The sequence below is a fragment of the Triticum dicoccoides genome, chromosome 4A (assembly GCF_002162155.2).
Source record: "Triticum dicoccoides isolate Atlit2015 ecotype Zavitan chromosome 4A, WEW_v2.0, whole genome shotgun sequence".
Lineage (NCBI taxonomy): Eukaryota > Viridiplantae > Streptophyta > Magnoliopsida > Poales > Poaceae > Triticum > Triticum dicoccoides.
Window position 1 is genome coordinate 471,244,382 of NC_041386.1, and position 12,808 is coordinate 471,257,189.

Consider the following 12,808-nt stretch of genomic DNA (forward strand, 5'->3'; position numbering starts at 1 on the left):
TTGATTGTGGTTCCCTTTGCTTGTGTTCTTGCTTTGGGTAGAGCCGAGAGACGAGTACGTGATCGAGGAACCCGTTGTGTACGCTTACGAGGATCAAGCTTACGTCAACTCGGAGAACTTTGCAGGCAAGATGACCATACCCTCAAAATCACTTCTATCTTTGCTTGCTAGTTGCTCGCCCTATTGCTATGCCTATGCCGCGATACCTACCACATGCTTTACCATGCCTCCCATATTGCCATGTCAAACCTAACCCACCTTGTCCTAGCAAACCGTTGTTTGGCTATGTTACCGCTTTGCTTAGCCCCTCTTATAGCGTTGCTAGTTGCAGGTGAAGTTTGGAGTTTGTTCCTTGTTGGAACATGTTTATTGTTGGGATATCATTATTATATCTTGTTTACTTTAATGCATCTATATACTTGGTAAAGGGTGGAAGGATCGACCTTATGCCTGGTGTTTTGTTCCACTCTTGCTGCCCTAGTTTCCGTCATACCGGTGTTATGTTCCTTGATTTTGCGTTCCTTACGCGGTTGGGTTATAATGGGAACCCCTTGACAGTTCGCCTTGAATAAAACTCCTCCAGCAAGGCCCAACCTTGGTTTTACCATTTGCCACCTAGCCTTTTTCCCTTGGGTTTCGCGGACTCAAGGGTCATCTTTATTTTAACCCCCCCGGGCCAGTGCTCCTCTGAGTGTTGGTCCGAACTGAGCTGCTTGCGGGGCCACCTCGGGGAAACTTGAGGGTTGGTTTTACTCGTAGCTAGTCTCATCCGGTGTTGCCCTGAGAACGAGATATGTGCGACTCCTATCGGGATTTGTCGGCACATCGGGTGGCTTTGCTGGACTTGTTAAACCATTGTCGAGATGTCTTGTAACCGAGATTCTGAGTCTGATCGGGCCATCCTAGAGAAGGAATATCCTTTGTTGACCGTGAGAGCTTATGATGGGCTAAGTTGGGACACCCCTGCAGGGATTTGAACTTTCGAAAGCCGTGCCCGCGGTTATGGGCAGATGGGAATTTGTTAATGTCCGATTGTAGAAAACCTGAAACTTAATTTAATTAAAATGAATCAACAGCATGTGTAGCCGTGATGGTCTCTTTTCGGCGGAGTCCGGGAAGAGAACACGGTCTCGTGTTATGCTTGAACATAAGTAGTTCTAGGATCACTTCTTGATCGTAGATTCTCGAACGTGCTTTGCCTTCTCTTCTCGCTCTCATTTGCGTAAGTTAGCCACCATACATGCTAGTGCTTGCTGCATCTCCACCTCACATACCTTTTACCTACCCATAAGCTTAAATAGTCTTGATCACGAGGGTGTGAGCTTACTGAGTCCCCGTGACTCACAGATTACTTCCAAAACCAGATGCAGGTGCCGATGATACCATTCCAGGAGATGCGACCGAGCTCAAGTGGGAGTTCGATGAGGACTCGGGACATTACTATCTTTTCCTTTCCAGACGATCAGTAGTGGAGCCCAGTTGGGGTGATCGGGGATCTTATGCATTTGGGGTTGTCTTTATTTTGGTTTCGTAGTCGGACCTTGATTGTATCTGGATGATGTAATGTTATATTTATGTATTGTGTGAAGTGGCGATTGTAAGCCAACTCTGTACCTCTTTCTTATTCAGTACATGGGATGTGTAAAGATTACCCCTCTTGCGACATGCCTACAATGCAGTTATGCCTCTAAGTCATGCTCTGACACGTGGGAGATATAGCCGCGTCGTGGGTGTTACACCCTAATGCAGATCTATGGGGGTGAGAAGGTGAGAGCTTACGGGTGCGGAGTTGCTGCAGAGGATCGCCGCCGTTCTCTGGACAGAATCAGGGTGATGCAGCGGCCGAGCTTGAGGACGACGATGAGCGTTGCAGCGGCGGTGGAGCTCGAGCGACAGGAGGGTTGCGAGAGGAAGGAGATGAAGAAGAGAGAAGAATGAGAAAAGGTCGGGGCATGCCTATTTATAAGGGAAAATGTGAACAGACGGGCGCGAAAATCAAGGAAGAGCCGAATAATGGTTATCTAACTAGATGGACGCCTCGATTCTCGGAAGGCATTAAAGATGAAGATCCGTTGGGAGATGACGTCATAAAAGTTTTTCGTGTTTTCCAAAGATGACGTCATGGCGGGTTACAAAAACCTCTGCGAGGATAAGAGGATGGATTTTGTCAGTATTGAAGATTGATAAAGAACAAAGTTCGAAGTCAACCTGGGGCCTAATGTTGGGGCTATAACTATCAGTTAAGACCCGCCCAGGAGGGGCCGGGTCAGCCTCAATGGCGGGTTACAAAGGAAGCCCAGTAAACATTCAGGGTGATAGTTTATTAGACCTTATAGAAGGCCTAAAGGCCTAGAGGCGGCTTAAGGCCCAATATTGTAAACCGCCATATGTAAGAAAAGACTTGTAAAAGAAGGCACGTAAAAGAAGTCACCGAGCCGAACACGATTTATGAGCCGGCCGGGACTCTGTAGGCCACCAGGCGTCAACCCGTGTATATAAGGGGACGACCCGGTGGCGGCTTAGGGTAAGAAACAAGAGATCGATAACCAAGCCGGTGAACTAGCCTCTTGGTGATCGAAACCCTAACAATACCAAAACAACTAGACGTAGGCTTTTACCTTCATCGTAAGGGGCCGAACTAGTATAAAACCTCTCGTGTCCTTTGTCCAGATTAGCCCCTTTAAGCTTCCTAGTTATGATGGCCCTATGACTAAGTCCTTCCACTAGGACATCTGCCGTGACAATTCCACGACAGGATAGGTCAAGCTACGAGTAAAACCAACCCTCGAGTTGCCCTGAGGTGGCCCCGCAGGCTGCCCGTTTTGGACCAACACTCAGAGGAGCACTGGCCCGGGGGGGGGGGTTTAAAATAAAGATGACCCTTGAGTCTGCAGAACCCAAGGGAAGGTATATGGTGGTAGGTAGGCAAATGGTAAAATCAAGGTTGGGCCTTGCTGGAGGAGTTTTATTCAAAGCGAACTGTCAAGGGGTTCCCATAACACCCAACCGCGTAAGGAACGCAAAATCAAGGAACATAACACCGGTATGACGGAAACTAGGGCGGCAAGAGTGGAACAAAACACCAGGCATAAGGCCGAGACTTCCACCCTTTACCAACTATATAGGTGCATTAAAGTAAATAAGAGATAACAATGATATCCCAACAATATCCATGTTCTAACATGGAACAAACTTCATCTTCACCTGCAACTAGCAACGCTATAAGAGGGGCTAAGCAAAAGCGGTAACATAGCCAAACAACGGTTTGCTGGGAAAGGTGGGTTAGAAGCTTGACATGGCAATATGTGAGGCATGATATAGCAAGTGGTAGGTAGCACGGCATAGCGATAGAGAGAACAACTAGCGAGCAAAGATAGAAGTGATTTCGAGGGTATGGTCATCTTGCCTGCAAAGTTCTCAGACTTGACGAAAGGTTGATCCTCGTTAGCATACTCAACAGGTTCTTCGATCACATACTCGTCTCCCGGCTCTAACCAAAGCAAGAACACAGGCAAAGGACCAACAATCAATCACGGTGCAATGCACAAGCAACATGATGCAAAACATGGCATGATATGCAATGCATATGCGTGCTCTGAAAGGAAAAAGATGAACAAGGCATCAACTTGGCAAACCAAGTGTGTCGCGGGAAATATGAGATGATTTCGGTTGAAATCGATATAAATATCACCGAAAACGGATGCACGGTTTGCAAATCGCAAGCAAAACAAGAATGACACAATTCTGCGATTAACAGCATGATGCCATCTAGAATGCAACAAGAAACTAAGCTACTGCACCCCAACATATCAAAAAGGCATATGGAAGTTATGTACTCAAGATGCTTGAGAAAACATGAACAATGAGCTACGGCTAAATCACACAAGAGCAGGTTCAAACAAGCATGGCAAAAGTGCAAAAGATATCAGCTTCACAGACTTAGTGAAAATACTAACATGTCAGAAATAACAACAAGAAGCCATGTTTAGAACTAGCAAACAACATGCTACAGGAACATATCATAGCAAACAAAGGAATGGCATGAATCTAATAAATGCATAGAACAAACGTCCCTTATTGAACATGAGCCAAAAAGGCACAGAAGATATGATGGCACCCATGTAAACATAGCAAGTTTTATTAACAGTTTCAGACTTAGCAGAAAAACAGAGCATGGCATAAACAGAATTATGAAGGCATCTTTGCGAGCTCAAATCACTCATCACAAGGCATTGCATGACAAGACAAGCATACCTATAGCACGATGACATGTTCATCAAGCTAACCATGGCAATAGCAAGTTCATAGCATGCATGGATCAATAGCAACAAACATGGCAAAATTGATTAACATGTAAACAATCTGCCAGGAATATTTTATAGCAAAAGTAGATCAAGATTAAGACATGCTAGGTCACTCCATAATTGCAAACAGGGGCATGGATGGATAGAGCATAACCATATGTTCAAAATATCCTTACTGAAGCAACTCAAAACAAGCATGGATCTCACTGTAGCATCATGTTTATATGGCATCAAAATAACAGCAGGCACAAGACTTAGCAAAATCCTAAGTCCATGAAAACAGCAATATCACGAAGGCTACTTTGCATGCTTGTGCTAGTCACCACATATATCAAAAAAATACATGGCAAGCACCTCTATAAAGATGGCATGGCATAGATCAAAACACATGTAGAGCTCAAGCCCATATGAAGCACACATCAAATGTGACAAAAATGAAAAAACATCATAATCTGATAGGTGGCAGGAGTAAACATTTTATAGCACTCTTGCATCAATGATTTGAGCATCAACATGAACTCAAACAAGCATGCCCCAATGGAATTAAATGAAGTGCATCTCCCAATGAACATTTTGATATCTCATGCGCATGAAACGGAGCTACGGTCATGGAGTTATGATGCAATGAACAGGGGCATACAGTGTTGCAGAAAAAGGGACTTAATGGAAATTTAGACCTCTAGATCTAGGGTTGTTCGGCATGCGGTTCGAAGTTCGCCAGGATCTCGCCGGAGGAGATGCTACGCGGTGGCCGGAGCTCGGGGAAGGAGGGGGCCGGCGACGTGGAGCGGAGGAGGTGGATCCGGGGCGAAGGCGGCGGCCGGATCTGGTGCGGTGCGTGGGCGGCGGAGCAGCGCCAGGCGTCGGGGTCGGAGTAGGTGGCCGACGGCGAGCTTGGACGGCGGCGGGGCGAAGGCGGCGGCCGATGCGGGATCCGGGCGACGGCGGGTGTGGGCGCCAGGCGGCAGGGAGACGGGCCGCGGGGGCAGGATCTGGGCCCGGCGGGCCTCGGCGGTGAGTGGGACGGCGGTGGTGACGTGGCGATGCGGGAGTGGCTGAAGGCGGCGGCGCGACTTTCTCCGGTGCGGATCGAACGTGTCCAGCGGCCGAGGGGGAGCGGGGCTAGGGTTTTGGACCCAAAATTTCGGAGGAGTGCACATATTTATAGGTAGGAGGAGGTAGGAGTGTCCAAATGGAGTGTAGTTTTCATCCACACAATGACGACGGAGGACATGGGAGTGGTTTGTATGGGTTATTGGGCCGTTTTGGAGGGGTGTTGGGCTACAACACAAAAGAGGCCTTCGCGGTTACCCGGTTAACCGTTGGAGCATCAAACGGACTCCAAATGGCACGAAATTTAATAGGCGGTCTACCGGTGGTGTACCAAGGCCGCTTGACAAATCTCGGTCCATTCTGAGAATATTTAACACCCGCTCATGAAAAGAGACAAAAGGGGGACGCCGGTGCACGTGAGAGTGTCGGATTGCGAAACGGACAACGGGGAAAAAGCTCGGATGCATGAGACGACCACATATGCAAATGAGATGCACATGATGATATGATATGAAATGCATGACATGAACAAAATGCAAAACGAATACAAAACCCAACCACGAAGTGAAATCTCATAACTTAAAGCCGAAAATGGCAAGAGTCGGAGTTACAACTATGGCAAGTTACATCCGGTGTGTTACATACTTGTCCTCTCATGTCCGTGTTCTTCATCGATCATGAACTTAATCTCATGACCATGTGTTGAACTCGATGATATCTTTGCTTCTGGTACAAGTGAATGTTTCTTCTTTAAGCTAGTGTTGGTGATGATTAGATAACAGTAACGACTATGATGATTAAATAGTGGTAATGACGACTATATATGATGATTTTTAGCTAGCTAGTATACTGTTCTTGGTGATGATATGATGCAAGAGTTTTTATATTAATTGTTGATGATGAGTTATTATTTCATTTATGAAAGAAACTGCAGATTAGTTTTAACTGGATGCATGGAGCAAGCTAAGTGATCAACTATATACCATATCCATATTATTTGATCACCTAGTGATCAAGTAATATGGATATGGCATATATGTACTTGATCACTTAATTAGCTAGCTAGATCCGCATCTAGTTGAAACTAATCCGCGGTACTTTCACCTAATGATTTAACAACTCATTATAATGTAAAAACAATCTCTAAATTAAATTGAAAACACAAAATTAAAGGAAAAACAACAAATAAAACCAAAATCGCCATAAACATTTAGTACCGGTTGGTGATACCAACCGGTACTAAAGGTCTCCCCGCACCGGCCCTGGAATGTGCCACGTGGTGGCACTTTAGTTGCGGTTCGTGCCGAACCGGTACTAGGGGGGGGGGGCTTTAGTCCCCACCCTTTAGTACTGGTTACAGAACCGACACTAAAGGCCCTTACAAACCGGTGCAATAGCCCGGTTCAGCACTAGTGGAAGTACTTTTTCCGTTTATTGCTATAGATTATGTATTTGTTGCTACAGATGATATATATTGTGTGTTTTCCTGTGTTTTGTTGTGTACTCGCATGATATATTGTGTGTACAACAATGCACACTCAATTTAAATGCACACACCGGTTAAATGGACAATTTGCTGGGAAACTAGTAGTACAATCAGTTTTGGACATCAATTTCCACACTACAAGCAGTACAATCTGGCAGTTCAATTTGAAGGAATGACAGTACATATCTGGACTCACCATGTTCTAGGTGGGGGCTAGATCATCGTCGTTGTCGGGGATGTTGTAGATGATGGTGGCGACGTCCTGGTCCTTCTGCTGCTCCTCGACGCCACTACAGATCCAACACCACCGCTATATATCCAGTCGTCGGAGAATAAAATTTCATTTTGAACTCGACCTCCCTGGCGCAGACAGTGGTAGCTACGAAAACGAGGGAGGGGTGACAACGTAAGAGGAAGAGGGCGACGACAAAGCGAGCGAGGAAGAGGCGGCGACGACGCGGGCTAGGAGAGGCAGCCACACAAGCGTTGGGCTAGGGATTTGAAATGAGGGAGGGGAATGAGTGAGCGACCGAGAGACCATGAGTAAGTGAGTGACCGACAGAGCAAGAGGTATATTTGGAAACCAAGGTAATTTCGTAAACGTGATAAAAAGTGAATGTCGATATCTAAAACATCTTATAATAGTGAGCGGAAGGAGTAGCTATTTGTTTCAGCTTTTATTTTTTTCTTTTGTAATTTGCTCCCTAGAGCCGTAAAACTAATAGGGTCATAGGACCCTCTTGCCAAACTCCAGCAATAAAGAACTTAGTAGCGATGTCCTTCGTCCCTAAAGCATCTCCAATAGCTTTTGTTAAAACTCCCTAAATGCTTTTTACGGGTGTTCGTAAAATTTAGGGGAAGTTAACAGGTAAGGTGTTTTCTCAGTTCCTTAAAAACTTATCTCGAAAGTGGTTTTGGGCGGTGGTGCAACGACGACGGCGGACAGATGGCGCGGCGGTGGTGGTCGGTGGAGGCGGCATGGCAGTCGGTGATGGTGGCGGTGCAGGGTGGTTAGATGACAAGACACTTTTACATGAAGAGTCATCTTCCCGTAGAGGGAGGGAAAATTTTAGAGAATTTACAGAATCCCCTACAAAATTTGCATCCTTATAGGACTGTTGAAGAGTTTTTTTCCAACTTCCCCTGAACAACGATTACCGAAACTTTTGAAGATACTCTGACATCAACAGATCTCTTGTTCAGATCTTATGTGATGAATCAAATAATTAAGCAAGAAAATTTGAGTGGGACAAACTGAAGTCGACTCAAGATGCTTTGGAACAGAAAGTCTCGATTTTGTTCTATTTTTAGCCATGCTCAGCTATCCTTTTCCTACAACCACAATGTGCCATAGGTCTTCCCTCTCCTATGTATAGCACACAATGTCTCAAGAGAAAAGAAGAGAAAAGCTTTGTATTGTTGACCTTCCTCCATCTCTCACCTCACCCCAATTCTGGCCCTTTGGCAAGAGGCCATGCGGCCGAGGTGAGTTCGCGCGCGGAGATCACATGCGCACCGGAGATGAAGGGGAGGACGCTTTTCAAGAGCCCTCTCCCCAGCAACCACGTCTCCGACGCCTCCAGCTCGGCCGGCGCCGGCACCACTCACCGCCTGTACCAAGTTTGGAGGGGAAGGAATGTACGTCAATGCTCATTGATTAGTTCCGGTGTTCCAAAGGGAGGGTGCCCTCCATTAGTTCATTCGATCAATCTTGTGCCTGGCAGAAATTTCTTTGTGGCGGGCGGTGCATCTTCGGCCCTGACGCCAACTCCATCTTTCTATCTGTGTCTCTCATCATGACGCCGCTCGCGCTCTTCGTGGCCTTCGTCTCGTTCCGCCTCGCCGAGCTCATGGGGAAGCCGCTCGGCCCCTTCGTTCCAAGGACAGCCATGGCCGTCGGCGCATTCGTGAGTCAAATTAACAACGATGTCCATTGATTCCTTGAGCAAACTTATTAAGCAACGCAACATTGACCGATCGTTAAGTACCATGAGATGTGCAGGATCTTCTAGTGTTGGTGCTCACGTCAGGGCGAGATCCCGGGATCATCCCGCGGAACACGAAGCCGCCGGATCCCGAAGACGTCCAGCTGGACGGCCTGGCGTCCCCGGTGACCGGAGCGCCATCGTCGGGGACACTTCCGCCGACGCGTGACGTGTACGTGAACGGCATGGTGGTGAAGGTGAAGTACTGCCACACGTGCATGCTGTACAGGCCACCGCGCTGCTCTCACTGCTCTGTCTGCAACAATTGCGTGGAGCGCTTCGACCACCACTGCCCCTGGGTCGGCCAGTGCATCGGCAAGGTACACCTCCACCTCGTAGCAGCTAGTATATATACCTCTAAGGCACACATGCACCATTCGTAAGTTGCCTGAATTTTGTTTTTTTTGGCAAGTCAATTTTTCGGATTGCTGGATTAAGATCCAACAGCCGTCCTTGTTTCTTCTTCCTCTAGCTTTCTTCCTTTAGTACTCGTCTTCTTCTCGCGTCCTTACCTTTCCTTGAGCGGCGACGATGCTGCTCACTGCACCCTCCCTGCTAGGGCGCTGTCTAATTAGAGCAGGGATATGAGGTTTGACTTTTCAAAAATTTGGTCATGTAAAAATATTTCTTCACAAACATAGTCAAAGTTTATGAGGTTTGACTTTTCAAAAAAAAAACTAGATGCACTACATTATGGAACATAGGGAGTATTTTAATATAGCAAGCTGGTTTTAAAAGTATTCTCTTTGCGAGGGGGGCGACCTAATCCAATTAGGCGATAAGCTGCCTTCTATTACGACAGTTGTCTTCCCTTTGTTGGGTGCATCTTTGTGCATAAAACTCTTAGGCCTCCTTTGGTTCATAGGATAGAAATATCATAGGAATGGGAAAAATCATAGGAAGTGAGGTGGCATGCATCTCACTTCCTATAGGGAAAGAGATGTCACTTGATTCGTAGGATAGGATTTTTTTTCCATCGAGGCCTCCTTTGGTTTGTAGGAATGTCATAGGATTTCTATAGGATAGGATTTGCATAGGAAAATTTCCTTTGAGGCCCTTTGGTTTATAGGAATTGATTCCTATTCCTATATAGGATAGGAATCAATCCTTCACATTTTGGAAGAAAAAAAACATTAGCTAAGACTCAATGGAAAAATTCATATCCTATGCATCAAATGATATCTCTTTCTCTATAGGAATTGAGATGCATGTCATCTCACTTTCTATGATTTTCCTATTCGTACAACATTTCTATCCTATGAACCAAAGGAGGCTTGAGTCTAGGCTAATGTTTTTTTTCCTTTGAAATGTGAAGGATTGATTCCTATCCTATATAGGAATAGGAATCCATTCCTACAAACTAAAGGGCTTCATACAAATTTTTCCTACAAAAATCATATCATCTAGAAATTCTACAAGATTCTTCCAAACCAAAGGAGGCCTTAATGTTCTGGTGCTACGCATGTCCCTTCTCCAACCCTTTGGTCGTGGTTCAAGTCTCATATAACTTGTGGCATATTTTGGCCTTCTTTGGTTCATATGATAGGAATTTTATAGGAATAGGAAAATCATAGAAAGTGATATGACATGCATGTCAATTCCTATAGAGAGAAAGATGTCATTTGATGCATAGGATAGGATTTTTTCCATTGAGTCTAGGCTAATGTTTTTTTTCCTCCAAAACGTGAAGGATTCATTCCTATCCTACATAGGAATAGGAATCCATTCCTACAAACCAAAGGGCTCCAAAGGAATTTTTCCTTTACAAATCCTATCCTATAGAATTCCTACAAAAATCCTACAAACCAAAGTAGGCCTTTGTTTTAATCGGATCCAAGACCGTCTCTAGAAATTCAGGGCCTCAGGGGCATAATTTTATGCTAGACGTGAAAAAAGAGCTCAAAACAAAAAAATATATACATCACATCATAATCGGGGGCCTTGGAATTTTTGGACTCTGTGCGGTTACACAGCCTGCACAGCCCCATGAACGGCCCTGATCCGATTAAGTTGGTGCTGTTGCAAAAGACTACTGTAATGTTTTATCTATGCCAAATCAGGTTGGCGTTGTTGCAGAAAGACCCCTGTAAGAATTAGTTGATTTGTTAGCGGTCAAAGGTAGGCTGAAGTGGTAGCCATGTCGCCGTTTCCCCCCTCCAAATCGGTTTTAGCCTTATTTGATCAAATTAGTGAGTTTTTGGCCGTGTTCATGGACCAATGACGCATTTCACACTTAAACTTGATTTTGTGTATGTGTGTATTGATGCAACAAGCGTGCAGAGAAATTACAGGTTCTTCTTCATGTTCATCTCGTCGACGACGTTCCTTTGCCTCTACGTGTTCGTGTTCTGCTGGGTGAACCTGGTCCTCATCGCGCGGAAGTACGGGTGCAGCCTGGGCGGCGCCATCGTGGAGTCGCCGGTCTCGGGGTTCCTCATCTTCTACACCTTCATCACGTCCTGGTTCGTGGGCGGGCTCACAGCGTTCCACACCTACCTCGCCAGCACCAACCAGACCACGTACGAGAACTTCCGGTACCGGTACGAGGGAAAGTCCAACCCGTACAACCGCGGCGCGGCGCGGAACCTCGTCGAGATCTTCCTGTCGCCGATCCCCGCGAGCAAGAATGACTTCCGGCAGATGGTCGTGGTCGACCCCGACACGCTCCTGTACGGCCCGCCCTCCATGGCCTACTCCTACTCCTTCGGCATGCTGTCGGCGTCCAAGAAGAGCTTCAACACCCAAGCCAGCCTCAGCTTCGACATGGGCAAGCCGAGCTTCGACCTCGGAGCTGGATACAGCGTCAAGCGCACCAGCATCGGCTCCTCCAACTTCGGCGACATATACAATCCTACCGGTGACGGCGTGGAGGGCGCGGCGCACCAGCAGCCGCGGCACAACATCTTCGGTGGCGGGAGGTTTCAGGGAAGCAAGAAGGTGGCAGAAGACTCGGAGTCGGTCGTGACCAACGTCGCCACGGCGAGCTACAACGTCGCCGGTTGACCTCATGGGAGGGAGTTCGAGGCCGTGTGACGGATGATCGCCCCGAGCGCATGCAGGTGATGCCCGTTCGATCTTGGTTTGGGTAGGGTCGTAGGGAGGGAGCGCGGTTCAGACTCTGCGATGCGGCGCGAGATTGAAATTTTGGTCGCTCTCGCCCGCGTGCGTTGTGTTGGACCGGCCGGCGCGCGGTGGTAGCTTGATCTCAGCTTCCCCTCCCCATGTCTGCGCTCAGATGTGATCGATGGACGTTTCTAGAATAGTATCCTGCTACACTGACTCTAGTGAAGGTGATGTATATATATAAATATACATACAGTATCCGCGCGCGCGACTTGAGTTTTGGTCTCTGGGCTATGGAAATGAAATCCGTGCACCGGCGGCAGCTTGTATTTTTTTTAACATCAGTACAGATACAAGCGCTCATATACACGTGCATACATTCACCCCTATGAACGCACACACGCACACCCTATTTCTATAAGCATCTTTGAAAAACTGAGCCGGCATATTATCTTGAAATTTACAAAGTCACCGTAGGCACCTCGTCGTCGACGGGAACGTCTCCTCCCACTGAATGCACATCGCCGGAAATCCTAAAATAAATTCAGGAATAAATGCAAGCATCAGGATTTAAACCCTGATGGGCTGAGGATACCATAGTCCCTCTAACCATGTATTTAGGGGTTCTATTTCTTGACGGGTAAATTTTTTTCTTGATGCGTTTTATTTAGGGGTTCTATACGTGATATATTTTTCTTTTTGGACAACCCATCGACCACCGGATGAGAATCGGATCATAGACCGTCTCAACAGTCGTTGGATGGCCCGTGGAACAGCCGTTCAATCTTTCCCAGCGCCAGTTGTGCGCCCCGCCCGTTCGTAACATGGCATGTGTTGCGTTCAAGGCTTTGTAACACAAGCCGTGTTTTGCTTCATCGAACTGTTTTCTACTGGTCATGTAAAAAGAAACATTGCAA

General features: G+C 46.7%; 1 protein-coding gene across 1 annotated transcript; it reads left to right on the forward strand.

Moving 5' to 3' along the window:
• Positions 1–7,789: 7,789 nt before the first annotated feature.
• On the forward strand, positions 7,790–12,172 carry LOC119283559 (probable protein S-acyltransferase 6). Its single transcript, XM_037563047.1, has 5 exons — positions 7,790–7,853; positions 8,198–8,481; positions 8,568–8,750; positions 8,846–9,148; positions 11,109–12,172. Exons 1-5 carry the CDS (start codon positions 7,790–7,792, stop codon positions 11,829–11,831), a joined length of 1,557 nt encoding a protein of 518 aa, XP_037418944.1. The 3' UTR covers positions 11,832–12,172.
• Positions 12,173–12,808: the final 636 nt, after the last annotated feature.